The following is a 27670-nucleotide window of genomic DNA, read 5'->3' as shown; positions in this document are numbered from 1 at the left end:
TTAGTTTTTTTTATTCAAACAATTAGTTCAAACAAAATGTGTGTTTGAAGTGCACATTTTCAGCTATTATTAAAGGGTATATTAATACACTTTTGAGAATTTGCACTTTTTTTGATTAGGAATCTGAAATTGTGTAGTACAGGACTAAATACAGAAAAAAATTTCTTTGTCCTAAACATAATATATGTGTGTGTCTGTGTTCAAGTCAAAACTGAATCACAGGGTGGTGATTATATTCCTGTTTTAAAGCCTGCACAAACTTGGGTTCAGAGTGCTATCCAAAATGCTTGGGAGGAGAAAAGGGGGATTTGATCATTTAAAAAATAATTAATTATCTTCCATAACAGAAACTGCCTAGCTGTGGCAAGACGCTAATGTTAAAATGATCTGTATTAAGTAATATGATGTATGGTTTTGATACTAACAGGTTTGTCAAGCTATCTTGTGTTGCGTGCAGTTCATACATATTATATTTCCAAACCCAGCAGTGGTGCTTTAAAAGCAGAACAGAGTGATGCCAAAGAATCATATTTCATAACAGCACACCAGGGCTTAAAGCCATATATAAAAGAATTGATCATTTTTCACACAGCTTGCAGCTTGAATTATTTTTTTATAATAACTGTGCATCGTATCTAGATTTAGAAAATAAACTTCTCACACAAATAACATGTAGTAAATTCAGGGAACTTACTTTAATTTATTCAAGCAGTTTAATGCACACTTAAAAAAAAAAACCTGTAAATTATTTCCGAATATCACTCTGATTTCCTCTTCGATGTTGTCCGGTCATCAAGGTTGGCTGAGATTTGTGCTCTAGGAGGTCTGTAGTGGCAGTAACTCCATGCAGGAGCAGATCTGAGACTTTGTACCCTGCTGTTGGTTAACAGAAGTTTGTTGCTGGCCTGGGAGATCCCAATGTCTGGTCTGAGCTAACGTTCTTAGCTGCTGAAATTTAGCAGACCGCTTGGTCTGCTTGTAGTCTTGGCATGGTGGCTTCTACTGTCCACTGTACGTGTGGGAATCTGTCTGTACTGGATATCCAGGGTAGTCTGGTCCATCAGCTGCATCTGCCAAAACATGAATGGACAACATATTTTTTTAAATAATATATTGATAAATGTCTAAACAGTTCCTGAAAATTTACACCTATTTGTCTGATTTCAGAAAATGATCTTATGCTGTATCTGACAGGTACCCTCCTTTTAAATAGTTAGTCGTGTTAAACATTAGTTGCTTAGCAAAAAGAAAAACCTGCTTCTATAGTTTTTGTCGTAATGTTTGATGTTTTGTTAAAATCATCTTAAATGAGCCATGTGTTACAAACCAGGAGAAATGTCATCTTAAGTGTACTTTGTGTTATAAACCAGGAGAAAAGATACGTTAAATGTGCTATATATTATAAATCAGGAGAAAAGACATAAATGAGTTATGTGTTACAAACCAGGAGACACACTATAGTATGAGCTCCACGGCATGGTAGAAGGCCTCCAGCTTCTGCAGCTATCAAAAGGTTGTTCTATGGTCTTCAGGTGGTCAACTATCTGCAAGAATGTAAATAAAAAAACACACCATAAAGAACATTAATGAAACAAATGTCATTAACATAACTCATCCTTGTCTTGCTTTTTCTTAAATTATGGTATTTATATTTTTGATATTTGTGTTTCATCATGCAAAAAAAGGAAATAAATGTGAAAGAATGCACCTTATCAGTTGCATACCTTCAGAACAGCTTGTGTGTGTTCACTGCCACCCATAGAAAGGTCTGTGTTTCCTGTGGAATGTAGAATATATACAGTATGATAAGAGAAGTGTTATTTGCTCTTCCAACAAATTTCTCCATAGATTCAGGAGTCAGAAATCAAGTGGTAATATTCATTCTACACCACAGCCACAAAAACAGTGGCATGGACATGTAATTACATGTATGCACACATGCACACACACACACACACACACACACACACAATATGAATGTCATGATACCAATTGTTTGGGGATAGAGAGGCAGCTGTGAGATGAAGGGATCAGGAGGGTCGTTGCTAAGGGTGATTGAGGTGATGCAAGGATCTCTGCTGTGGAAGATTCCAGAACCGTAGTCATCCTCACCCTCTGTGTACTTATAGAAGGTCTCTGCAGAAAAAGATAAAAGACCTGTGGTCAACTGCTGAACCAGTAATAGCAGTAGTAGTGTTGGTGGCGGTATATAGCTGCACCGCTGGGTCTTCAGTTGAGTCTACTGAAATGCATGACGGAACACAGACGCAGTTATACACACACTAACCTGTGAACCTCTCCAGTGAGGGACAGGTGTCCGGCTGACTGGTTTCTCCGTAGGAGAACAGTCCACCTCCATCACACTTAATATCAGGATCAGACTTCCTCAGCCCTACTGGAGAACACACACAGCAGACAAGTATGCATCTCAGACATTTCAACATCAGTGGTCAACATCCAGCATTAATTATTGTTAACTTACGTAGCACAGCATACGAGTAAGATGTGACGTAAATTAAGTTCAAAAAAGCCCCCCGGTTCTCCACTAGCACAACAACACGAATACATAATACAACTGCTATTTGGAACACTGAAAGTAATAACCTAGATGTGTTTAGTCCGTAACATACAAAAAACTTCCATTGTAAAATTTCATATTGAAAACAGACTGACAAGCTATAAAATTACCGCTGTCATTGTGTAATAGACATCCAGTCCATGTTAAAAAGAATGCTAATGCTAACAGAATGCTTATTGTCAATTTAGTCCTGTTCTCAGACAGAGAACCTGCCCCTTGGCTTACTGCCTGAATAAATTTGTTCAGAAATATAAGATGGCTACTTCAGACTTTTGTAAAGAATTTTACTGGCTAGCAGTCAGAGCCCTGGGTAAGCTCACCCTCCTGTTTCTCACTTCCTGCCCATGTAGCTTTACAGCTGATAGCTGATGAAAATTACAGACCTAGTCAGTCTGATTTACAAAACGCAGCCAAAGCAATTCACCAAAGAGAGCATTGGGTTTGGTGGTCTCTCCCAATCATGGCAGTATTGAGTAAAGTATTTGAACAAATATTAGGATCATGTAGACCCTGAAGGCATTTTACCTTTCCTGCGTTTAGGAGTTTTAGTTGACGGTAGGATCATGTAGACTCGGAAGGCATTGTTTCCTTTTTTAATGCTCTTATCATGAAGTTCCTTTACATCTGGCAAGGAGTTCAAAGCACACCGAAAGTTGGCTTTCCATGTCTTGGGATCAGGCTTGTCAATTCCAGGCTTGAATCTGCCTGTGGAACATAAAATGACACATCATAACATATCAAATCCAAGTGCCAAGCTGTAAAATCCTTATAGTATGACTGTGGCAATACTGTGGTAAAAGCACTCATATGAAGTCATCATAGCTCAGGGTCAGCATTTGTGGAACATAATACATAACTTCAATCACTCAATTATTTCCACTCTTTACTGTATATCAGTCATATTGGGAAATGTGCATACATTATTGGTGCTGATTAAAAAAGTTATAATATTAACAATAATTCTGCAATCTCTAATTTATTTATTTTTTATTCATATAAATCTGGTATAAATCTGGTATGAAGATTTGCAGATAAAAGGGAGCGCTGCGAGTGTGAGAGTGTGACATGATGAAAGTTTATTGCCTTTGGGTGGCATTACATCCTGCACCAATTGATGGGGTTGCTAGTGGTGGCTGCACCTGTGTGAAACTGGAGTTTTCTCTGTGGAAATAAATGAATTTCTCAAGCTTACCCAACAACCCAACAATTTTTTGACTCTATATACAGATGTCTTTCCCATAGATCTAAATCCAGATGTCACTTTAGCCGCTGCTCCTATTGAAACACTAGTCTTTGTGTTTGTCTTTCTTTAATTTGTCACCCGTCTGTAGCTTGTAATGGAATGTAAGGGTTACAATGTTACAGTTGTTGACATTTTACAGTGCTTCTATTGTAACACTAGATACATAAAGCTATATGAACATGTCATGTTGCTGCATAGACTGGAGCATAGAGATTTGTCTGTCTTATCAACCCTGCATTAAGATATGGTATGTAGTTGGGATAGTGTGATAATTATTCGGTATATGTTAAGTTCACAGGGTGCTTCTCTTGTGTGAGACATTTTAATAGGTATTATGACTCTTAAAGGTTTTACAACAATAGAGTGAATATCATATCAAAAGGACCATGATCAAGTACCTGCAACAAGTATTTGATATGGTACATTTACAATTCAAACAAGTTTTGAAAACATAACTGATCACCTTTGGTAACAAGTCCATATGATCCTTGTATGTAATATAAATCTGTGTATCTGTGGAAAGGTAGAATCACCGCTTGCTCAAAGTGCACTGGCCAAGGGTGCCCAGACTTGCTCCCTTACCTGTGTGCATCGCCCAGTTTCGAAACAGAGTAGCGTCCTTGTCAATATTCCAACCGTGTCGAGCTGCGTGTTTCCATGGAATCTGAAATATCCCTGCTGTCTGAAAATACGCAAACGTGCCCAGTTATCTATTGCAGTGCATGCTACAAAGTAAAATGATACCAGAGACAAGTCTCAACAGTAGTGCTGTCCTTTAGTTTATTTTGGTGAGAAATTTTCTCAGTATGAACCCTGTCAGAGATTTCTGTGTTTAAACTACTACCTGAGGTGTTTTTGCTGTGGAGTAAGGAACTTTGGACTGCATTATTTTTGAAAACAACTTTTCTGTTACCAAAGCAACACAGAAATCAATGAACAAGGATTTAAGCATATTTGCTGGTATCACTATTTTTGAGAATTTTATGTGATTACATTTACTTGTACTAAAAGTTGATAACAATCTGTAGAGGATTTTTAAAAGCTTTTTTGTTTAAATCTGTTACCATAGGTCCTGTGATTATAAGGAAACAAACATATTAAAAGGGTTCCTATATGATCTGCCTTTTATCATATGCTTCAAATATAATGTAAATGGGTATCAAGTGAAACAGCAGTAACCATCACCTGTGTGATATTTGAACACCACTTAGAACAGTCTAATTGATTTAAAAGAGTACTAGGTTCATTAGTTCTTGTTTTTCTGGGGATATGTGGAATGGTCAGATTTTTTAAGCACTAGCAGCCATGCATTTCATAATATTTATTGATATTGAAGTTATAAATATTACATGAACATTTTAAAAATATTAAATCCATTGCTGATAACCTAAATTAATCCCTCCATTGATACCATGGATAGTACACTACTACAAAAACAACATACATTACAAAACTGTTACAAAAACAAGTCACTTCTGAAGGTACGTACAAGAAACCATAGTGATCCAATAAAAGTTAAAAGGTTAAGGATTGACTGCTGGATATATTACCCTATTCTGATGAACAATCTGTTTTGGAAATGCTCTCTTAAAATGTATAATATTACAGTTATAATAAAATTGATACATAAGATTTTAAGTTATAATTTAGAATAAGTCATTTCAAGAGCATATTTCATATCACACTTCTTGTGGTTGTTAATGTGGATTCCCTACAGTCCCAGCAATAAGAATAACTTTATACCTTAAAAGACAATGACCATTTAAGGAAGTGCACATGAATCTGCGATTGGGGATTTAGGCATTATTGTTCTCATTTTCTTATGAATTTTTTAAAGACACATTAAAGTTAGAATGAACATTTGGTTAATCACATTTTTGCTTATCTCATTTAAGTGCATTTATTTCAGGGACAATGCACAATAATCAACAATTTAGCTATACTCTATTATTTTCTATTTTCTAGTCCCTTGGCAGATGAAGATGAACAGATACCGAGTATCCAACTTGAAGGATTAAAGACAATAATCAAACTACACTTTTTTTTTTACACAAAACTCTGACTCTTCAAACAATTAAATCAAATTTAACACACTGGCCTTTTTCTAAAATAAAAATGACAGTAAATCCATTTCAGAACAGTCCTGGTAAGATCAAATGTCTAAACCTGATTTCAATTTTAAGATCAATTTTCAATAGCAACCTAATCATATCAAGCATTTAAAGGAACCTTGAATACCTGCATTCAGTGCAGAATTTTGTCTTACCTCATCCAGCCAGATAACTCCTGGGTACTTTCCAGAGTATATCTGCTCCTCCAACCAGGGTCTCAGCCGTAGACGACCTTGGTGCATCTTCCGTTTGTCCTCAACCTCCCCAACCTGTCTGTGTTAGACCAGAGCCTTCACCCCGCCACCAGATGCTACAGCCAACCACAGTCTTCTGCACTCATTCAGGACCAACCTGTTAGATACTCAACACCTGCTGAGATCACTACTAAGTCGTTTAGGAACTTGATCCAGTCCACCAAACCACCGTGCGTCTGACACACGCGCACACACACGCACACACACACATCTCTGAGAGATCATTAGATGTGAGCTGTAGACACACTGAGCTTTCAGTTTAAAGACAACATTAGTTTGGTTGCAGGGCAGCTTGTTTTTTTCTTACTAATCCAACTGATTCTACTATAGAAATGATCCACACTGTTAATCAGATACAAGAGCAACCTGTTAAGCCGGCCTGCACCTATGGGGCGTGAGATTACAATCATTACTCCACATTTCAACACCACTCACAGTATTTCATTTTTTAAATCATTTTTATTCTCTGTCATTCTCAACTCTACAGTAACATTTTAAAAGATAGAAAAAAGTGAAAAGCTAAAGGCAGCTCCACTATGACAATGCAGGAAAGTCAGCTGATGTAAAGCTGCTTCACTTACCTCAGCAAAGATGGCTCTCAATCTCATTCCATCAAACCCATGGGACTGTACCACAATCTGCACCAACAGGTTTAAACTGTTCCTGTTTCCAAGGAGTCACTGGAGAGTTTCCAGCGCACTTGAGGCACACTTATGGAAATGCCCCTCCTTCTACCATTGCAAGAACACAATAGCTACACTTCACCTTGTATGTGTATTGTGACTTGATGATCGGCACAGGTTTGCGCTGATGACAGAGCAAAGGATGTTTAAGCAGGTTTTTTATCTGTTGGAATTGCTCATCACTCACACTGACAAGGACCGTTCAATATTTATATTGATGGTTTTGTGTAGAAGCGGGAAATGCGGTGATTTTTTTTCCTCACCATGCTCTTTGAACAAAAATGAAAGCTCTACTTTTAGGTGCATACCTGCAATGTAGTGTAGGATAGCCATTGTAGTTTAATAGTGAGGGAACTGGGCTTATAACCAAGAGGTTGCAAAAAGGACACTGCCCTTGAATTCAGTACTTAACCTGTATTGCTGCAGTATACTGTATACACAAACACACACACACACACACATATATATATATATATATATATATATATATATATATATATATATATATAAATGGATACTACGTAAAACTGGAAAAGGCTATGTAAGAGCATGTTCTACAGTAAATGCCTGTAATTTCATGTAGTGCGATACTCAGCCATCATGGGAAATCCTACTTTAGGGCTACAAGGAGACCCAGGACTCCATGTCAGTGCAAACTGATAGAGCAAAGCTTAGGTAGAACACTACACACTTTGGCCATGTGACAGCACTGAAGATCAATTGAAAGTTCAATCTCCAGCTGTGCAGATGCTTGTATCTGTGAGGTGTTTTAGCCATATTCTCTCCATATTACTGTTATAAGAAGAAAGATGATGATTTCTGTGCACTGGAGAAAGGGTTTATGTGCTGGTCTTGCTGGGGTTCATGGTTCTGTAGACTTTAACAAGACCCCTAGTAGATGCATGACATTGAATAATCACCACATTTCACTGTCGGTATGACCTAGCTGCAGCTGGTAGCAGCTAGCAATAGAATGCATATTACGAAGCAAATTAAGATTTCAATTTTGCTTTGTGGCAACAATCAGATTTTTTAAGTTTGACATAATCTAATAATTCCTTTCGAAATTGTGTAAAATACACATAACTATACATTTCTATTTTAGAAAAGAATTTAGTTATTATTCTCTTATAAATGAAAGTGCTCTGGTGTTTCTGTCCTGCAGAGAATGCACCGTCATGAATTATTTTAGCAGATAGTTTTTGTGACTCTTTTCAGTGCATCAGCATGTTGTATCATGGTGCTCAACCTAACATCCCGGTACTTCCCAAGTTTCTAAAATTTATGTATTTATCAAACTGACTCACATTGTCTTTTTGATCCTCACGAAATCTCCTCTTTGTCTGGGAAAATTCTTCTTGATAGCTCTACTTTAGGTTTCTATGGATGCCTTGCAGTTTTATCAAATAACCCGACAGAGGATAAATACAACTTCAAAGTAAGCCAAATTACAGGAGTGACATTTGTGGGTGTCAAAATATGTATTTGTTTTGTGGACACACTTTGTAACAGTTATTTATAAGGTTTTGATATAATAAAATACTGGCATAAAAGTGCTGGGGTACCACATTGCAATCCATATAGTTTTAAGAGTTTTTACAGTATATACATAAGATACATAAATAATTAATGGTCAGCTTTGTACGCAGCATTATCTTCCTCCATTGGCCTGGCATCCCTCCGGCTGTTGGGCATAACGATAAGGGGGCGCTCCTGGTACGAGGCCAGCAGGTCGATCACTCGGTCTTGCAGGCAGTTGGTGGTGTCGATGCTCTCGCTGATCTTGTGCTGGATGCCCATCAGCTCCTCGGCCACGTCCGACACGCTGTCATTCTTCTCTGCGATGCGGGAGGCGATGCGCGCCACATTCTTATTGGTCTCACACATCTCACGGTACAGCAGCCGGTTCTGCCGTGTCAGAGAGCGGAAGCCCTCGCGCAAGGCGGCGGTGTGCTCCCGGTGCGCACGCAGCAGCTGCTGCTCGAACGAGCCCAGCACAGCCGGCCTTCGGGGGCAGGACACAGTCTGGGCCCTGACAGGAACTCTCAAACCAGGACAGGAAGTTACCACCCTGGTACTAGTATGGGAATCCTTTTTGTGCATGCTCTCTGATCTACTGCCAATGAGACATCTTTTATTAACTTCAGCTTTAATACTGGTATTAGAGTGTGCGACAGAAACTGGAGAAAAAGAACAGATGTTGATCTCAGCGTGAGGTGGTGTTGGGACAGAGGTGAGTGGAGTTTCTTCAAAGGGCTGATCTTTTAATGGAGTTTGTTCTGGTTCAACAGACGGTAGGGATGTTTCGGGTGACACTGAGTCTGTATCAAGAAATAAATCTAAGAAAAAGAAGACTCATTTAAAAATTATAAAATGTAAAACGCAGTTGCATACAGTTCACAATAACATACAGTAATAAGCAAGGCTCAAATAAGTATTTCATGTCTAAACCTTTTTTCTAGAGCTGGACTTGTATTTAATGTTTTAGAAATCAAAAAAAGATACAACACCTGGCAAATACTGGCAGCAAAATAAAGGCAGCAAAATAACATACAGTATGTGGATAAAGCCAGAATGTCAACACTACCTTCAGGGAGATTACAAGCGGTAGAGTTTTGCTCCTCGTCTTTTATTACAGTGTGAATGCTGAAAGCATCAAAGCCTTTCCCGTCGTCAGGTAGCTGGCTCAGAGAGGAAGTGGAGCCGTCTCGGGGAACGTGGCGCCGTGCATCCACAACCTTCGCTTTCGTTCGCCGCTTCAAATCCTGCCAACGCCGTTTCACGTCATTTATAGTGCGCTGGATGCCCGAAGCAGAGCAGACCCTCTCCGTGATCTCGAACCAGATCTTATACTTCTCCCGCGTTGTGAGGCAGTTGCCCTGGAGACCAAACAGCGCATCCTCGTGCCTGGTGACTTCCTCTAAAAGGATGTCCAGCTCTGCGTCTGTGAATTTGTGCTTGCGCAGACGTTCCCTGGGTAGAGTCATGCTCAGTAAAATATTTCCAAACTGTGGAGGAGTAAATAAGTTATGTTTGAGTATTAAAACAGTTGCAAGATTGTTAGTGTCATGCAAGTTTTCTTTAATTTGGTACTGGGGATTGTATGTCTATATGTTGCTTTTTCTTACAGCCAATCTATTGATAAATTAAGGTGGTTTATTTCATGTTTAAGTTCAACAATCACTTTTCCACTGCCAAACTGCTCTGTTGTACAGCTCTTTATTTTCCACAAATGGTTCCATTTCAGTTTTATTTTCAGCCAGGCATCCAATCACATAAATTGTAACTGCACAGTTTCCACTATCAATGTGTAATTTAATAAATGAAAAAGCTGTACATTTTATTAATAGGCCTGTAATGTGAATATAGCCAGCACATTCATTCTTCATGATTTATTGCAATCTCTTATACAATGTGGCCTTAAGAAGGTCAACTTTCAGCAGACATTGAAAGTACTGAGTTTGAGAACCCCTCATGCAATGAATTTCACCTTATATTTGTTTCTCTTTCTGAATCTCGTGCTGCACTTGGCTGCAGCTAGTTAAAGTAACCATTATACTCCCCATCTGAGTAACCATGACAATTTGGTTTTGCAATTAATTATGCAACACAAAACATGCAATTTGCTTAATTTTGGAGCAGAGTTCACACAATTGACACCGATGATTGCTTCTGCTTGTTTGGGGGTAAGTCATTTATTTTAACTTTCTCTTAACAGAGTGCTTTTTGTGACCTTCCTAACAGGGAGATTCTCAGTCAGATCCCAAACAAAGACAGTACTGCCATCTTTGCAATACTGTCTTTTCAATTTACAATTATAACCCAGGAGAAAAGGAACGCTTTACATTTTATTCAGCCATTGTAAATATATTCCTTTTTAAGCGACCTCCATTTGATGTAGCCTAATTAAGGCAACTGTGAATGTGCAACGAGTAATCAAGCCACCAGAACTGTGCTGTTCATTCTATGAAAGATAAAATATAAGGACCGATTCCTTCCATTAGTATTTGATTAACACTTAATGTGCAAACTTACAAAAGCCTTAATGTAACCTTTCCAGTTAGTTGCACAGATTTGCTCATTCTTGCTTTAAAGTAACATTTAAGAACTTTGTGCAATGTCCGTTTGTTAGTTCGCTTTAATCCTTTCCTGAGGTTCTGCTCATTGTGCTGTTATTACACCGAGGCGCTGTTTTTGCCGCAGCCATGATACCTTGCTAAACAAGAGCCTATTCTTATTGACGTCCGGACCGTGCCGGTATAGTGTTTTCGTACAGACAGCGGGAGAGGCGCTGTTTGCCTCCTGAAAAGCCCAAAGAAACTAAGAAATAAACAATTGCACAGGTATATCAGTACGGAATTACCTTTTCCAATGCGTCCCATTTTGCGTACCTTTGTATTATTCAGTCTGGTTCCATGTAGCCTTCATTTTTACTAAGCATTACTATGGTAAATCGCATGAAGAACAAATTGCGCTGCAGCACGGTGGGTAAAATTGAGTTAAATAATCTCACCAACGATCCCAAACAAGCGATTATTTACCAGCAATTCACATATTTTAAGTTGCAGAACATGGTGCTTACCTTAGCAGAATATTTTCGAAATAAGTGTGCAAATTGCACGACGTTATTCTTCTTTGTTACCGTTTAGTTCTGGTGTAGGAATGGCTGCTAGTACGCTATTTGCGTTTGGTTGCTGCTGACGCTGTCACACTGCTTCCTGAAGCTCTAGGCACGACTAGATTATTTCAGCATGTATATTTCTAGTTCAGTGGCTAGCCTACAAGTCTACTAACCAAAGAAGGCTAAAGCAGTTTTAAGATAAAGTAGTTTACACGTGTGTTATTTTTAAGGTATCATTAATACATTTCTTCTGCGACTTCATTTTGTTAAATTGTCGAATGTGCTTTTTCATTTTGACTGATACACATGCGATGAGGTGGACGAACAAGACGATTGCCCTTTAGTAATGGCTGCTTTCACATGTTGGCTATGTTCTACTGTCAACGCACTAGTCTGGCTTCACTCGTTCCATGAGGCTGCAGAGAAGCGAGAATAAATTGCGGCGTTACTTTTTACAAATGGAAAGCAGTTGTCCGCTTGGTGGACCTTTATCAGAGCTATATTTAACTTACACCCCATCCTAATGAAAAATAGCCGAATGCAGGACCACCGTTAGAAACTGCAGCCTGCATTGAAGTCTGATCGATGTCATATTTTCACTGTTGTACTATTGATTTGGTTAGGATCTCTGAAATAGTGATATGCCAGACCTGGGCGTGTATGATTTCATAGTCGGGGATTATTTCTTTATTTTCAATAAACACTTTGGAGTTTTAGTTCACAAAATATTACAGAGTGGATATTTGGTTTCAGGAAGTGCATTTTGTGTAGTTGCCCTTCTGCAACGTCATAAATAACACTAGAAGTATAGCTTGCTGATGGCAAACAGACCTGGTATATAGCCCATGTCATGTAAATGTAATTGCTGATGAATATAAGAAAACACTTATTTTGTTGTTGCATGTTAGCTGCGGATTTTATGTTATAATAGTGTTTATTCGTGTATAGCCATTTTATGTAAGTAATTTCAGAAATTGTTTGAACTTTTTCTAGCTAATTAATTGGCATGGCTCGTGCTGGGTTCAGAACCCGCTGTAAACCTACTGTCATTCTCCCGTATCATGGCCCTGAAATATCACAGTGCACTAAAATCTATTTTCAGGACATGACTGATTCCAGAAAATCGTATCCTATTCCAATAATAAAAAAATGTTTAAAAAACACTTTTGGTGTGAATATGTTCGTTCCTCTCTTGAAAAGGATAGTAAATGCATTTGTCATCACCACTTTTGTAGACAGTAGTTATTAACTGTATCCTTACATTTTTGTTATTCTCTCCAAAATGGTAATTGATTCTTCATCAATTTATTGTCCAGCAGGAATAGCCTTGATAACATTTCTTATTGGCATACTGTTCTTAAAGCAGTTTACCTCAGTGATATGATTGTATATTCTGGCTAAGTCACTTAGATCATCTGACAGCAATATGATGGCCAGTCCTAGAACCTGGTTGAAAAGTGGGGAATCTGCTTTTAGTTTCTATGGCCCCAAACTCTCCCAGAAAACCTTGGAGCCATCAACACTGTCCGCAGTTATAAAAAGAAACTTAAAACACATCTATTTACTGTTGCTTTTAACATGTTTTTTTAAATATTATTTTTATTTGTTTTTAATATTGTTTTTATTAAACTGATTCTGATTTTGCTATCTTCTGTAAAGCACTTTGTAAACTTTGTTTTTATTTTTTATTATTTTTATTTTATTTTATTAGTTTATTAGTTACTTATATAAAATATAAGTTTATTATTATTATCATTATTATTATAAAGCATATTCTGTGTTGTAGGCTAATAAACTACATTGTCTGTGTTACTTTATATTTATTTGGTAGAAATATTGTTTTATTTTCCAGATTATTGCAGAGCAATGTTTTTACTTAAAATGTGGATTGAGGTTGAGATTGTAGTCCACAAATTATCAATGACGTCATGTAATTTTGAGTGGTTGTCTTCGCAAGGCATCACGGGTGAAAACCAGCAGTGTCTATTTGTTTGTACGTCATTAGTAAAGGCCACCAGTTACTGAGCTGCTGTCAGTCGATCTAGCTAGCTAACGTCATTTTTTTAAGATTGGGAATCAGCTCAGGCTGATATTTTGCCACTTGGTAACACGACCTCAGTCTGCGTTTGCCTGCAAAAATGGTTTCTTTCAGCAGCTCTGAATGGAGGTCTATTTGCGAAAAATTTCGCCGTGCCCGAAATCTCTCCGAGGTTGAATCACGAAAAGACCCAGATAATGATCCGTTCCGCTCTAAGTACAACGCCAGGGAGCTTTTGAAAGAGATATACAGCGATCTAAAGAACTTTGATACTGGGGAAAATGACAACGACGACAACGACCAGCCTGGAGAACAGCATTCAGATCCAGCAGAACCTGAAGGTGAAGGCAGTTGCAGCGGTCATGCTGGTGATTCTCCTGCCGGTCTAAGAGCAGCCAGACTGGGAGTGATTGAGTACTACCTGGGGGTAAACCATGTAGAGACAGAGGAGCTGTCTGCTGGAGAGGAACATTTGATGAATTGCATTAAATTGTTGGATAAATGCAGCGTATCACAAGAGAACGTCTCGGTGTTTATTCAGGCCAGGGTAATAATATATTTCTGAATTATTTTCCTCATTCGTTATATATAATGTGACGTTGGTTACTGTCGTTTCCTTAGACTAAAGTTATTGATATGTCAAATATTATGTTTTTTCTCACACTGTAGTTTAGCTAACGACGTATCTTATCATAAGAACTAAGTTAACATTAGCGTGCTATTGTCTAAAACAGTAAGGTACATTGCATTACCTTGTGTCAATGTATGTATATTTTTAGCTGGCTAGCTAGTCCAATATAGGCCTGGCTAACTTGGCTAGACTAGCATAGTCATTTTAACTGTTAAACGCAAAGTTTGCTGTTCTGGTTTGGTTGAGTTTGGCGAAATTGCAAAGTAGCTGTTAGCAACTAATGTCGCTATTCTTGGTCTGACTTTCAGAATCAGCTGGGCATTCTCTGGGCTGGTCGAGATGAAATCGACAAGGCGCAAGGGTTCCTGGAAACTGCGGAATCTATGTATGTTCGGTATATGAAAGAGGTAAGCTTAGTTTGTCAGCTGTTGGATTAAGAAGTTGGATACATTTGCTTTAAGGAATTATTCACTCTGTGGAAGGTTTTTTATTTATTTAATATTTTGCTTTTAGTGTATGTTTTCTAGTGGCCTTAAGAGGTTGTATGTGCGATAAAGATTTATTTAGTTTGATACTTAACTTGCCAGCTTTACAGTGGCAGATATCAGAGCATTCGTGGGTTTGTGGTCTAAAGCAAAAGGCGCAGTTCTAGTATAGTGATGGTCCCCACAGTATGGTATCTGTTAAGGCACTGCTCTAGTGCATGGTTGGGCCCCACGTGTATGCCTTATTGAAGTGCCTTTGTGTTGAATCATCTCTCATGCCTAATATACAGTATAACAAAAAAGGTGACTGTGAGATATTACACTCCTCGCCTGTGACATGCAGCCAATTCCTTTTGGCATAAAATGAATTTATAAAGAGGTGTATTATTTTAAAATGAATACTTAGGAGTTATGCAAATGTTCCGCCAGGAGATACTGTTCCTTGCAAGAGGCTAAATGCACATTATCCTTACTATCAGCGACACTGAATAGTTGCCTCTTAACAGTTTTCATAGTTTCATGTATTATGTTGTTATATTTCACACTAATTATGTAGCAAAAGCACAAGGTTTTCATGACAGTTGGTGGTCTGATGTCGCTCACTGTCACACTCAAAATAAATCATAAGATCAAAATGTATTTGTATAGTGCATTTCACAAACAGTTGTCACAATATGCATCACAGATAACCCTGGCCTAAACCCTCACTGGAGCAAGCCTAAAGCAACAGTGGCAAGGAAGGCCACTGCTTTAGGCTTGCTACTGTGGGGGTTTAGGCCAGGGTTTACTCCCATGTTAAGCTGTGTGCTTTGAATTTAGCAGCCACAGCAGATATAGCTACCCATACTCACAGAGCACAAACAGAATGAATCTGAGACCTTTTGAATATTTATTTTTGTCTAAAGGATGGCCAGCCCCCTTTGGACCTCACAGATTTTTTTGTGGTAGAAGAGGAGGCGTTATCACAGCAAGAAAGAACAAAGAGGTAAAAGGGTTGTTTTGGTTTCTCTTAAGTTTACTTTGTTTTGCTAACCGTGTGTTGGTGTATGCAGGGAAGTTGCGAGTGACATTATGGAAAAACTGAGGAGTAGGTCACTCCCAACAGGAATGGATGTGCTTTCTCTTTTTTCCAAACAGATTTGAAATGGCCTATACCCACACCTTGTATTACCTGGCTCAAGTGTACAAGAATCTGGAACAGTATGAGCGAGCAGGGCGCTACTGCCACAGCACCCTCCAGAGGCAGCTACAGTTCAACCAGTTTGTACCCCTGGAGTGGGCCATCAATGCAGCCACTCTGTCACAGTACTACATCACCAAGGTAATCAACTTGAGCTTTACTATCCCACAGGGAAATCTGTTGTGCGGACTGGGGCAAAAAGAATAACAATTGTGACACCAAATGGCATAAAATTGCATAAGATTCAGCTCTCACATTACAACAATGCATACTGTGATGAGCAATACATAGTGACAAAGGACACATACAGTAATGATCAATGCATACTGAGTGATGCATACAGTAATGGTCAATATATACAGAGCAAAACATACAGTTACAAACAATACAAGCAGATTAATATATACAGTAATGATCAGAACAGTTATGAGGGAAAAATTGCAGCCTCAGGCACAGTCCCCCAGGTCCTGAGTATGCTTTTAAATCTTGATCACCATCAGTTGCACGGTGCTCTTTCTTAAACATTGTGTCTTCTTGCCATGATGCTCCATCTGACCTGTTTGCGTCTGTAGTCCTGCTATATGGAGGGCCGGCACTGTTTGGCAGCTGCCACTGTCATCGCCGGGCTGGCTGGGGACGTTCCCTCTGAGGCTGCAGCTCAGGAAAGTAGGTGTCCAATAGCATGTTTTTCTGCTTAACGTAAAAGGAAAGGTACTCTCAATGTTGCCTGCATGAGTCTTGTATGGTGTGTCACCTGCTAGCAGGCCAAGTTGTCTCCAGGCAAATTTGCAGTAGTGAAATGACATTAAACTAAGTGTTTGGGTGTAGATCAACAATGAGCTCATTTGAAATGCGCTTAAATGAGCTAATTTGAGGGAAAATATCGGGGGTTAATATTTAGTAATTGGCTACATCATTGGACTGAGTCATTTTGCCGCATCTTTATGCTTCAGACGAGGCAGAATCTGAGAAACGGGAGCAGCTTTGTCAGAAGAGGGCAGAAATATCCAGGTGCTGGATCAAATACTGCCTGAATCTCCTGCAGGATGCCAAGAAACTCCTGGAGGTACCTTTATCTAAGACCGTCTCACACATAAAATCATAAAGTCTCATCTGTTGATTTCAAAAACAAAATCATAACCCTGCCAGAGAATCTTTAGATGAAATGGGGTGTCAGTGTGGGATAATGGGTAGTAGGCTTGTTGCAGTGTTACTGTTTTGACGCCAGTATTACTTTTCTCTTAAACACCGTTATATACCGGTATCATCAAACTTCACCACTAGGAGAGCCGGTTGGATTTCCTCATGAGAGGAAGTTCAAGTTTAACACTCAAATGTTAGTAATTCACAAAATGCTTTGCAAAAAGAAACTGAATTCTTACAAATAATGGTAAAGTAAAACAAATGTAATGAAATGTATAATATGTAATTATACATTTTACAAAGTTGCATATCATTTGGAGGGCTTTATTTTGATTTGGTAAATGTTTGTGGGGTGGGGGGGTTATTCAGGACAACATTGGGGAGCTGGATACGGACAGGCAGGCCGAGCTGAAGAGGTCGCGGCAGCAGGAGGAAGACGAGAAGGAGAGGGGGAGGAAGAGCGCGGTGCTGTTCAGCTCCAGCGACACCTTCGACTCCATCTGCAGCCTGGAGGAGAAGGTGAGCTGCGCGTTCCCGCTGGACTTCGAGGAGGCGCGCGGCATCTTCCTGACCGGCCAGGCCCACGTCACCCAGGCCAAGGAGTACTTCCAGATGGACGGGCACGTGACGGATCACATCGAGATCTTGCAGGACCACAGCGCCCTGTTCAAGGCCCTGGCCTTCTTCGAGGAGGACCTGGAGCGGCGCTGCAAGATGCACAAGAGGCGGGTGGACATGCTGGAGCCGCTCTGCCGCGACCTGAACGCTCAGTACTACCTGCTCATCTGCCGCCAGCTCCAGTTCGAGCTGGCCGAGACCTACTACGAGATGATGGACCTCAAGCTGGCCATCGCGGACAAGCAGGACGAGCTGGACGCCCACTCCATCAAGAAGTTCAACCACCTTTGCACGGCCTCCATGAAGTACTACCAGATGTTCCTGGACTCCATCCGCTCGCCGGAGGGGAAGTTTCCAGAAAAGCTGGAGGACGAGGTGCTGCGCCCGGCGCTGGTGGCCAAGTTCCGCGTGGCGAGGCTGCACAGCCGGCTGATCTCGGCGAGCCCCGTGGTGCAGCTGGAGAACCTCGGCAACTCGCTGAGCTGTTACAACTTCCTGGTGCAGTACTGCCAGGACCACCCCGAGGCCCGCCCGGCTGTGGAGACTGAGCTGGAGCTCAGCGAGGAGATGGTCAGCCTCCTCCCGCTCAAGATCAACCGCCTGAAGGCCAAACTGGTCTCCTCAAACTGAGGGCCAAACTGGCCCCCAGAAACCAAGGGCCAAATTGGGCTCCTCAAACTGAGAGCCAAACTGGCCTCATCAGTCCAAGGGCCAAACAGACCCCCTCAAACTGAAAGCCATGCTGGCGTTGTCGTAAATGATGCAACTCCAGAGTGAAAGCCTTATTGATCTCTCTCAGTGCACTACACTCCCCCTATAGCCATATCCACCTTTCGTTTCAGTGATACGTGTAAAGTTAAGCTAGTCTTATGTTTCTAAAGCCTCAGCTTTCAGTTAGATACAATGATTCCTCCTCACCCCATCACAGGTATCTATAAATTTAACCTTTCCTCAGAATGAGCATGATCTGCATCCTGTTGTCTGTAGCTTGCATTCCGTTATTTTGTGTGACCATGTCTGTGCACTCTGGCATGATAACAGTAGTATTCTGTGTATAAAAAATAAATAAAAATATTAACTTACAATCTTGTTCAAGTTATTATTATTATGATTGTTGTGTGACATAAACTAACCCTAACCCAACTGTCCCAATACTTTTGAATTTAACTGTGCATATTTGATCACTAGGTGGGGCTGGTGTCCAAATGAACAAAGGTAATCAGTACAAGGGCAAGAGGCTATGACATGTTACTGGAAGCTTTGTCTGTTCTGCTAAATGCAGTTTTTTTACTAGTGGACCATAACAGAAAAATTATGCCTATTCGTTTGGGGTTTTCACGTTTTAAGTTAAAGCTTTTGCTTTTAAAGTTTGAAATAATTTGACTCCCAATAGTATTGTGCTAATATTTTTGAGCAAGTTTTTTTGAGAATTGTTTGTGTTTTTGTTTTTTAAAAATACATAAATAGGCTATTTCAAACTGTTGTGTATCATTATTTTTTGTGGGGTGGACAGCTATCCATGTTCTCCCTAATTACAGAATAATAACTTCCCTGCAAAAAAAAACTAGAAGGAAATGATAAGCAGAAGCGTGCAGTCAAACGCTGCTCCGGTCTACAGGACTTCTGGCCGCTGTGCCCCTGCTGCTGTCGCAGTTTGATTCACAGCGCACCGCTGCTTTAAGAGCAAGCACCTTCACAGAAAGCTTTGTGTCATTCCTCGGCTAAAATTCTCAATTTAAAAGTTCTGATCTTCTCGGATCATGCAGCTCTCATGGGTCTTACTGAGTAAGCATTTTGATGAAGAAAGGGCTATTTCTTCAGAGTTGAGCAATAACAGCACTACCAACACTTCATTTCTACTTCCTTTTTCTGAAGAGAAGAAAATATGTAATGTATAAACAGACTTTATGCAAAGCAAGTTGTTTATACATAATACATTTTCAATTATCTATACTCTGAGTCAGAGTGTGTAAAAGTCCAAAATGGATTGGTTGTACGTTGTGAGAGTTGATTTAACACTGAACACTGCACTGTGTTTTCTGTACCCTCAGAATGTTTCAGTGCACAGTACTCATCTGCAAACAAACAAGAACAAGAAATGAATACTATGTTAAAAATGATAAAGTGAGCAACTGTTTAAGTGTGGTCATTAAAGCTTTCTGTTTAACTGGCTAAAATCCCCTTGGGGATGCTATACATTGCTGGTGGTTGAGGGGAGTTTTCCCCTCCCCCTGCACTGCACTTTCGAGATCTTCACAGCTGCTATATAAATGAAAGCCATTATAATGAAAGCAGTTAGTTAATAATCTATAGGCTTGATGTAAGGAAATCAAACAAACAGCTTTGAGCCGGTACAACAGGTTCTCTCTCCTAAAACCCTTAGGGGGCCTCCTAGCAAGTTGCTACTAGCAATGTACCCACACAACCTCTTGCAACCTCTCCCAGCTGCCATTCCTTCCTGTTCCCCTTCTGACTGGAAGCCGTCATTCACCCTATGAAGTGAGTGGTCTTGGGAGTGGGGACAAAAGAGTGCGACAGGTGCCTGTCTTGCTAATTTTGAACCAGTCCCAATGCAGCAATGTGACTGTTTGAGTGTTTAACCACATAGACTTTCCCTAATAATCTCACTGTTCAGTTGTGTCACTCTGTCTGACTACATGGCCAGTTGGACAGGGGTTTTTCTTATTGTAAGAATTCATCATTCATCAGTTGTAGAGGTCTTCCTCAGCCTACCAGCGCCTTTCCGATTACTGAGCTCACCAGTGCTCTCTTTCTTCTTAATGATGTTCCAAACAGTTGATTTTGGTAAGCATAAGGTTTGGCATATGTCTCTGACTGATTTTTCTTATTTCTCTGCCTCATAATGGCTTCCCTGACTTTCATTGGCACAACTGTGGTCTTCATGTTGACAAACACCAATCACAGACTACAAGGGCAATCTAAAGCCAAGACTAGATATTGAAAGGTCTATAATACTTGCACTAAGGAAGCAAACACACCTGATTAATCAGAAACATCTGTGAAGCCATTTGTCCCAAACATTATGGTACCCTGAAATGGGGGGCCTATGTATAAAAATTGCTGCAATATCTACATGGTGAAACCAGAATTAATAAATTTACCTGTACCATTCGGCCCGTCAGAGAAGCGGATTAGTCTTGGTTGCGCCAGCTGGTGGAGAGAGCACACGCACCTGGGTTGTGTTAGCTAATCAGCCCAGGTGCTTAAAGGTGTGCTGCTTTCCACTGTTTGGGGCTGAGACTGGGAGCTCACACTGAGAGCGCATTTATGATTTTCATTTCTGTGTTCACTCTGGGTGAACAATGTGTTTAAAGGGTTTAACAGAGTAAAATTAAAGTAATCTGCCACTGGGAAGTTGGAGGAGCTGGTGCCGGCTGAAAAGTGGGCCAGCTACAGGCAGCGCATGGGAAAGTGGTGACAATGCATTTTACGCTGTTTTCACTGACAGCTGAATAACTGAAATACTGATCGTATGAGTATGAACACTAATAATTATTGATCACGGAGCTTGCAGGCTTATTGCAATATGGTTAATTTCTGTCCATCTATTTACATAGAGGTTTTGAAGCAGCGATTCTTCTGGTGAATTTGAAACAGCAGGAAGGGTTAATTTGGTTTTTGTTTAAAGTGAAACATTGAACAAACAAAATCAAATAGCCAGCCAGCGAGATGCTCTTTTGCAGTTCATAAAATCTGTTTTCAAACTGGAAGCAGCTGGTTAAAATAAGTGAGTTTTTGATAAATCGTTTTAACATGGCTTTGCAGTTTCTAACCAGAGAGACATTTCACAGTGCTCAAACTGTGATTAACTGGAACCAAGCCTCTAGGAATAAGCTGAAGAATAATTTAAGAAAATAGCTCCCGTCAAGACAACTGTCCTTTGGGTGAATCTGAGCAGTGCATTCCCCACAGTGATTTCCCTGACTGCTGCATATCTCATTGGACTGTGACTGTCAGTCTCCAAGGCAGCTGTAGGAGGCTTGTTTACGCGTTTATGGTTTGATTAAAGGGGGCTATTGAGTCCTCTGCAGTTGATTTATAGCCTGGGCTGGCTTAGTTAGGCTTGGTTTGGCTTGGGGCCTGACACATCACTGTGAGCATGGCCTGGTCCAGCTTTTTGACCGGAACCATGATCACAGTCTTTTCCTTTCCTTGGTCCCTTTACTTTTACAAACCTTTATTTCAGTAGGTGATCTGGGTTAATACTGCAATCCTCAGACTTATATACATATTATTACAAAATTCTTTTTAGCATAAATATGAAACATGATGTACCTGATTATGATCACATTTGCAAATTCAAAAATATTATCCTACATTGTTATAACGGAACAATTTAAACAATAATGATTTGTTAAAAGAACAAGACATGATATTGAGGATGATATTAAAAATAATAATAATGTGATTAATTTATGTTTGTTAAAAGGAAATTCTAAATAAAGTAATTTTGTTGATAATCACACTATATAACTGCTGTTTATAATCTCTTGTGCTGAACCTTTTTATTGGTCAGGTGACTTAACGGAAAACTGTGAAATTATGGAGAACAGAAACCGTGTCAGCCAGCCAGAATAGATGGGACGTTGCCTTCAGAAACAGAAAAAGCAGGTAGCAGAAAAAATAGCTGCTATCTGGAAGCAAAGGGAGAGTACAATTTCAATTCTCCATTTTTACACATCAGAAAGACCTGCTTCCTCACACAGATGGAAATGAATCTTTAATATGCTGAGAAGTTACTACAGTTCTAAAATGAAAAACAGTTTACAAAATAAATATAGATGTTGCAGTGAACTAATCACAAATGTTCACTAAATGTTTACTGAGTGGAGTTTCAGAGCAAATAAGGTCTGTGGACAGATGAAACCCGTGAACTTGCAGAGAAAAGCATTTTTCTGTCACCTCTGTGCTGGCTATAAACAAGTTGTGGAAGGTCATGCAGAGTTTTCCTCACGTAAAGACTGTATCAATAAAAATATTGTTCTGTCTAAACTTGAATTATGGACATACCAAGGTACTAGTGGTTTTCCTTCCTTTGCCAAGAATCAATTTGCCGTGTTAAACCGAGATATTTCTTCTTTCGTAATTATTAAAAAAAAAAAAAAAAAAACAGATTATGGTACATGGATGAAAACTATATTAGCCCATGATCACTTCCTTTTATTTAAAAATCTTAAACAGGAAATGCTTTTAGAGCTAGTGATATGGGTATTAATATCTGCAATAAATCTGTAAATATTATTCCACATCCCGGGAGTAATATTAAAGTTAAACGGTGACAGACGTCATTCTGCATCAAGTTTCATATGCCTTATAAGTGTGTTTTTCTGCAGGGCCATTCACATGGCCCCTTTACATTCACATTAGTGTTATGACAAATGGCCACCTGCAGAATGGGTGAGAGCTTAATCAGATAAGACGTTCTCCTGTACCTTACCAACAATTGCAGCTTTAAATTCACTTCCGTGTCCCAGTATTGAATGTGCGATCATATCTGCAACTCTGTCTCCACATTGCAGTTGATAATTTAAGCTCTGACCACAGGGTATTCATTTTATAGGGCCTTGGCATAGAATCATGGGTTTGTTGGAACTTTTAAAGTAAATTAGTCATAGTGATGATAAATTGCTCAATCCTTTGTGTTTCTCAAAGGCTCAGCTAAAACATCTGAGACCCAGTTTGCTTTTTCTAATCATTTCAAGATTTGTAAATTGTTATAATATGGAAGAAAAATAAAATATTGGTGCAACTTGGTTATGTTGTAATGTCTGCTTGTGATAACGATTTTATTGGCGAATTTAATAACTTATAAAATGCATTATAATAATGCCAAGCTTCTCAAATTTCAAACCCACATATCAAGTAGCGAAAGCAGTTTGGCGTCAGCATATAAACGTGCTAGAATTGTTAAGGTTACAACCTGATCTGTATGAGGCACATGCATATGTGCGGTAGTAACGGTGATTACGCAATCTTTCTCTGCAACAGTTCAGGCCATTTGCGTGCGATGCGTGGGGAACTTCACTCTGCCGAACTGAAATTTTCTGGCATCCTGACGTCGTTTGATTTCAGGAAACAATGACGCATAAAAGGGCTGGGTCTGAAGTGTTCTGTGGTGTAACTTTTCTCAAGTGAGCTTATTTTAGCTAAATTCAGATTCGAGAGTATAACGCTGTCGCTTGCCGCATTTGTAAGGATGGGACACTTGCCGAAAATATTGGTCGCTTTTTTGGTGTTCTGCTGGCTGGGACAAGATGCATTGGGTAGGCAATATTTTCAGATTCATATTTAATAATTAAACCTTAAAAATAATTTCCCGTTAAAAACAAAGTGTTTAGAAACAGTACAATACTCGTAAATGTTATGTAAGCCACTAGTGCGATGTAGAGATGCACAGAGAAGATTTTCCGCCTAATTAATCCACGCAAGTAGAGGTTAGATTGTTACTGAGGCTTTGCGCAGTTTAACCCTCCTTTCATTACGAATATAATAATAATAATAATAATAATAATAATAATAATAATGTTATGTTCACATATATCCATTGACAATAAAGCCTTTTGAATGTAGTTAAATAATGGTTCATATCAGTAACAACCGCCACCAGTGCTTTTGTTATTAATAATACAGAAATACCCATTTGATGAAAAAGAATGAATGAAAATATATGTAGTATACATAAAGTCAGTAGAGGTTTGCCTTTATGATTTTACCTTTAGAAATGAGAACTAAAGGAGGTTCATCTGTTGTGTGGTGCTTTGTCATGTTCTACAGGAGCTCCCGCTAAAGGGAGATACATGTGGGTGAGATGCAGACCAGATGGCAGAAATGCAAACTGTGTGAAAGAGTGGGGTCCGTGGCTAAGCCTGCCTGGGCCCAGGGAACGCCTCCCTCCATCTGCGGTACAAGACATGTGAGTTTTCGTCAGAGATCACAGTGCGACATTGACAAAGCTGTACAGTGGAAACACATGTTGAAGCATGTCAAGTGAGCAAAATTTTTGCAACGTCTGGTAAGCATTTGCTCACATGTGTAAATGTTGTACCAAATCTTTTGGAAGTGATGTTGAGAAATAGCTGCAGAGGCAAAATGATAGTTGATCAAAAATTGAGTTGTTAAGGGAGTTGTTTTTCTGTCGTGGGAAGGCATGGTGTCCATACTCAAAAATCGTTTAACACGCTCTTTATCTCTGTAGCTGGGTGCGTTTATCACTCTTTTCCCCCCTTTCAAAATAATGGGCTTCATAATGTTGTAGAAACAAGTTTATTTTGTTCTTGCGAAAAGTTCTTGTGATGAAGAACTCAGAACTTGATACCTCTGTTTTTTAGCTGCGACCGCAGCTCTATAGCTCTGTCTGTCGGTTGGTTGGTTGGTTGGTCGGTCCACAAAAGTGTCCCACCCCGTCGCGGCCACAGTTTTCGCCCCAGAAGGCTGAAATTTGTCATGAAGTTTGGTCATGACCGAAGGTAGAGCTGAGTAACTTTCAGGCAGATTGACCAAGAGGGGGCATGGCGATGGGCGTGACCTATCACAAAAATGCGTATAACTCCCGAATGGATTCACAGATTTGCACAAGATTTTTTGGAAAGGTTTGTCATGAGCCAACGAAGAGGTCACGTGTTGGTGTGAGGGTGTGTGCGTGGATGCATGCATACATGGATGCATTCGCGTGTGCGGTCGCAGCTATTGTGGATTCACACTTGTTTGTATGTATTGTTGATAAACAAGCCATGCTTACATGTGATTTCTAATTACCATAAGTACAATGGCATGTAGGGAATGAAGTGGGCAAAAATTACAGGTAAAGACAAATGTCAGAAAAGGAAAACTTTTTAAAAATTAAAATGCATTTTAACATTAAACTGATTATGCTTAGCAGCCATTTGATTGCCCATGGAGCTTTTCTGTAGTTATAATCGCGTATGTGTGTCCCCTGGCTAAGATGCGGCAATGTTCACAGTAGAATGTTCAGTGTTAAATCAACTTTTACAGGGTACATGTGGTTCCTATTGGACTCATATGTACTCTGTTAGAGTTGGATTAACACTGGACATTTTACTGTGTTCAAAAGAGAACATCAGGCATTTCAGATGACCTGTGCAATAACAAGAGTAGTAATTCCTTCCATTCATGAACAATATCATGCTCTAATGCTAATTGTGTTTGGCAGCCCAGCAATATTTAATTTCTTTTTTCTGTGGATTGATAATGCGAAGCGATCCAACACATCAAGGAGTCTGCAGCTCATTGAAAGCTAATATATTCAGGATTTGCCATATATATCCAGCTGAAAGTCCCATTGGCCAAAAAGTCCATGGTAGACAGTATCTGGTTATGGGGTGGAACTGTGTGTGATTGGTATGTGGGTCTCATACCAATCACACAGAGGTCATAAAGGCCTCTCTGGCAACCAATAAGGATTTATCGGCCATTTATCACTGTCAGAAGACAGGTCTGCTTGAGATCAGAAGATACGCACTGTTCTTATGGTACCATTCGAGAAATCCTCTATTTTCACTCATTTACAGTTTAAATGCGGATTTTTATAGCACCGTTCCCTGATTAATTAAACAATCACACATTTTCATGAATAAGGTATGCCAAATAGGTTAATTTATTTGACTAAACAACTGATTCGATTAGATAACAAGAATAGTCTACTTTTTTGGTTTATGCAAAATCACATATATTATTTAACATAATAACATTTCATTAATATTAATTCTTGACCTACTATAGTTATAGTGGTGTATAGGCCAATGCCATGTGGTCCTATAGCTGTAGTGCAAATTTTTATAATACACATGATAAAACTGAACCTCTACCCTGCCATATATCACATCTATTTCTCAAAGGAAGCTAATTTCATTGAAACCAAAAATCTGACTGTGTAAGGTATGCTGAAGCACTAATTGTCTTTTTTGTCAATGTGACAATGTAGGTCAATTTTGTTACATCAGATTTTCTGAAAATGTAAAAAATCTTTAAACTTTTGTACCACCACTCTTAACTGGCTTCTGTTTTTTTTTTTTTTTTCATTTCTCCAGAATGAAGGCAAGCCTTGACTTGGACCTGCAGTCAACTGATGGTTCCGGGGAAAGTGGACTGTTTGTGGAGTCGAGTTTGGGAGACCAGTTAGCCACAGATTTGGGTTCAGGGGACCTGTCGTCCACAGACTGGGGTTCAGGGGACCAGTCGTCCACAGACTGGGGTTCAGGGGACCAGTTGTCCACAGACTGGGGTTCAGGGGACCAGTTGTCCATGGACTGGCAGGATCATGGGTTGTTCACCGCTGAAGGAAGGGTGCAGCTGATGGAGGGTAGTGGATCAGAAGGCAGTAGTTCAGAGGGCAGTGGATCAGCTGGCAGTAGTTTAGAGGGCAGTGGCTCTGTGCTTGACTACACAGAATAAGACTGTGCAACAACATCATAATATCTCCCACACACTTGAGCTACAGGAATATAAGTTTAAACTGTAACTCACTGGAACTACAGAAGGAAAATATGTAATCCTGTAGCTACCTGGAAAAACATGTACTATATCTGATGCTGTTTTTGTAGTGTGATATATATATATATATATATATATATATATATATATATATATATATTCAACAACCCCTCTCATGGTTAAATACTTTAAAAGTACTTTTTCATTCATGCCGTACTTTATTTTTGGCGTCATGTAATTTGTAATAAATTTTTGCCAGTAATATGTTTGAGTGCAGAGCTTTTTACATAATGAGATTTGGGAATGTACCACCATGCGAATGTATTGGATTTTTAAAAAGGTATATGGAGATGAATTTGCTGCTCCAATCTGTCTTTCTCATTTCATATAAACAATTTTATACCCAGGCAGATGGATCTGTATGGCATATACCATTTTACAATATTTCAGATTCTTTATGACTAACAGAATAAGCACACATACAAAACCTATTAAAATAAATATTTGAAGGACTTCTTTAGCAAATGGTATTTATCATAATTTATCATAAATGGTATTTCATTATATAATATCACATAATGTAGTAGATTAGATTAAAACTCAACTCATATCAA

The 27670-nt window shown here is 39.4% G+C and overlaps 4 protein-coding genes across 7 annotated transcripts; 2 read left to right on the top strand and 2 right to left on the bottom strand.

Moving 5' to 3' along the window:
* Positions 1-729: 729 nt before the first annotated feature.
* On the bottom strand, positions 730-7273 carry irf1a (interferon regulatory factor 1a). Of its 3 annotated transcripts, XM_064317602.1 has the most exons (9): positions 6768-7273; positions 6088-6205; positions 4404-4503; positions 3104-3283; positions 2288-2395; positions 1990-2136; positions 1725-1777; positions 1445-1544; positions 730-1070 (listed from the first exon to the last, which is right to left on the bottom strand). In XM_064317602.1, exons 2-9 carry the CDS (start codon positions 6172-6174, stop codon positions 1000-1002), a joined length of 846 nt encoding a protein of 281 aa, XP_064173672.1. In that variant the 5' UTR covers positions 6175-6205; positions 6768-7273; the 3' UTR covers positions 730-999. The 3 variants fall into 3 exon arrangements, with proteins under 3 accessions (XP_064173672.1, XP_064173670.1, XP_064173673.1); XM_064317600.1 differs by lacking the exon at positions 6768-7273 and having other exon boundaries at positions 6088-6761; XM_064317603.1 differs by lacking the exon at positions 6768-7273 and having other exon boundaries at positions 1457-1544; positions 6088-6761.
* A 406-nt stretch (positions 7274-7679) lies between these two features.
* Positions 7680-11991, bottom strand: LOC135244918 (uncharacterized). Of its 2 annotated transcripts, none has more exons than XM_064317598.1 (3): positions 11452-11991; positions 9457-9877; positions 7680-9208 (listed from the first exon to the last, which is right to left on the bottom strand). In XM_064317598.1, exons 2-3 carry the CDS (start codon positions 9854-9856, stop codon positions 8496-8498), a joined length of 1113 nt encoding a protein of 370 aa, XP_064173668.1. In that variant the 5' UTR covers positions 9857-9877; positions 11452-11991; the 3' UTR covers positions 7680-8495. The 2 variants fall into 2 exon arrangements, with proteins under 2 accessions (XP_064173668.1, XP_064173669.1); XM_064317599.1 differs by lacking the exon at positions 11452-11991 and adding an exon at positions 11233-11401.
* A 1473-nt stretch (positions 11992-13464) lies between these two features.
* kifbp (kinesin family binding protein) lies at positions 13465-18670 on the top strand. The gene is made up of 7 exons (XM_064316766.1): positions 13465-14075; positions 14468-14566; positions 15550-15629; positions 15782-15965; positions 16397-16490; positions 16778-16890; positions 17337-18670. Exons 1-7 carry the CDS (start codon positions 13629-13631, stop codon positions 18213-18215), a joined length of 1896 nt encoding a protein of 631 aa, XP_064172836.1. The 5' UTR covers positions 13465-13628; the 3' UTR covers positions 18216-18670.
* A 5036-nt stretch (positions 18671-23706) lies between these two features.
* Positions 23707-27318, top strand: srgn (serglycin). The gene is made up of 3 exons (XM_064316771.1): positions 23707-23869; positions 24381-24519; positions 26654-27318. The coding sequence occupies exons 1-3, from the start codon at positions 23803-23805 to the stop codon at positions 27015-27017; spliced, it is 570 nt and encodes a 189-aa protein (XP_064172841.1). The 5' UTR covers positions 23707-23802; the 3' UTR covers positions 27018-27318.
* Positions 27319-27670: the final 352 nt, after the last annotated feature.

The sequence above is a fragment of the Anguilla rostrata genome, chromosome 18 (genome assembly GCF_018555375.3).
Source record: "Anguilla rostrata isolate EN2019 chromosome 18, ASM1855537v3, whole genome shotgun sequence".
Lineage (NCBI taxonomy): Eukaryota > Metazoa > Chordata > Actinopteri > Anguilliformes > Anguillidae > Anguilla > Anguilla rostrata.
This window is presented reverse-complemented; position numbering and strand designations above follow the sequence as displayed.

Coding starts and splice junctions, on each gene's coding strand:
- LOC135244918 (XM_064317598.1), bottom strand. CDS start 9,856: ATGACTCTACCCAGGGAACGTCTGCGCAAGCACAAATTCACAGACGCA. Junction 9,209..9,456: donor CGCTTGTAATCTCCCTGAAG/GTAGTGTTGACA, acceptor TCTTTTTCTTAG/ATTTATTTCTTGATACAGAC.
- kifbp (XM_064316766.1), top strand. CDS start 13,629: ATGGTTTCTTTCAGCAGCTCTGAATGGAGGTCTATTTGCGAAAAATTT. Junction 15,630..15,781: donor CAGCAAGAAAGAACAAAGAG/GTAAAAGGGTTG, acceptor TTTTCCAAACAG/ATTTGAAATGGCCTATACCC. Junction 15,966..16,396: donor CACAGTACTACATCACCAAG/GTAATCAACTTG, acceptor TTGCGTCTGTAG/TCCTGCTATATGGAGGGCCG.
- srgn (XM_064316771.1), top strand. CDS start 23,803: ATGGGACACTTGCCGAAAATATTGGTCGCTTTTTTGGTGTTCTGCTGG. Junction 23,870..24,380: donor GCTGGGACAAGATGCATTGG/GTAGGCAATATT, acceptor CATGTTCTACAG/GAGCTCCCGCTAAAGGGAGA. Junction 24,520..26,653: donor CCATCTGCGGTACAAGACAT/GTGAGTTTTCGT, acceptor TCATTTCTCCAG/AATGAAGGCAAGCCTTGACT.
- irf1a (XM_064317602.1), bottom strand. CDS start 6,174: ATGCACCAAGGTCGTCTACGGCTGAGACCCTGGTTGGAGGAGCAGATA. Junction 2,137..2,287: donor CTCACTGGAGAGGTTCACAG/GTTAGTGTGTGT, acceptor CTTTTTCTGCAG/AGACCTTCTATAAGTACACA. Junction 1,545..1,724: donor ACACACAAGCTGTTCTGAAG/GTATGCAACTGA, acceptor ACATTCTTGCAG/ATAGTTGACCACCTGAAGAC.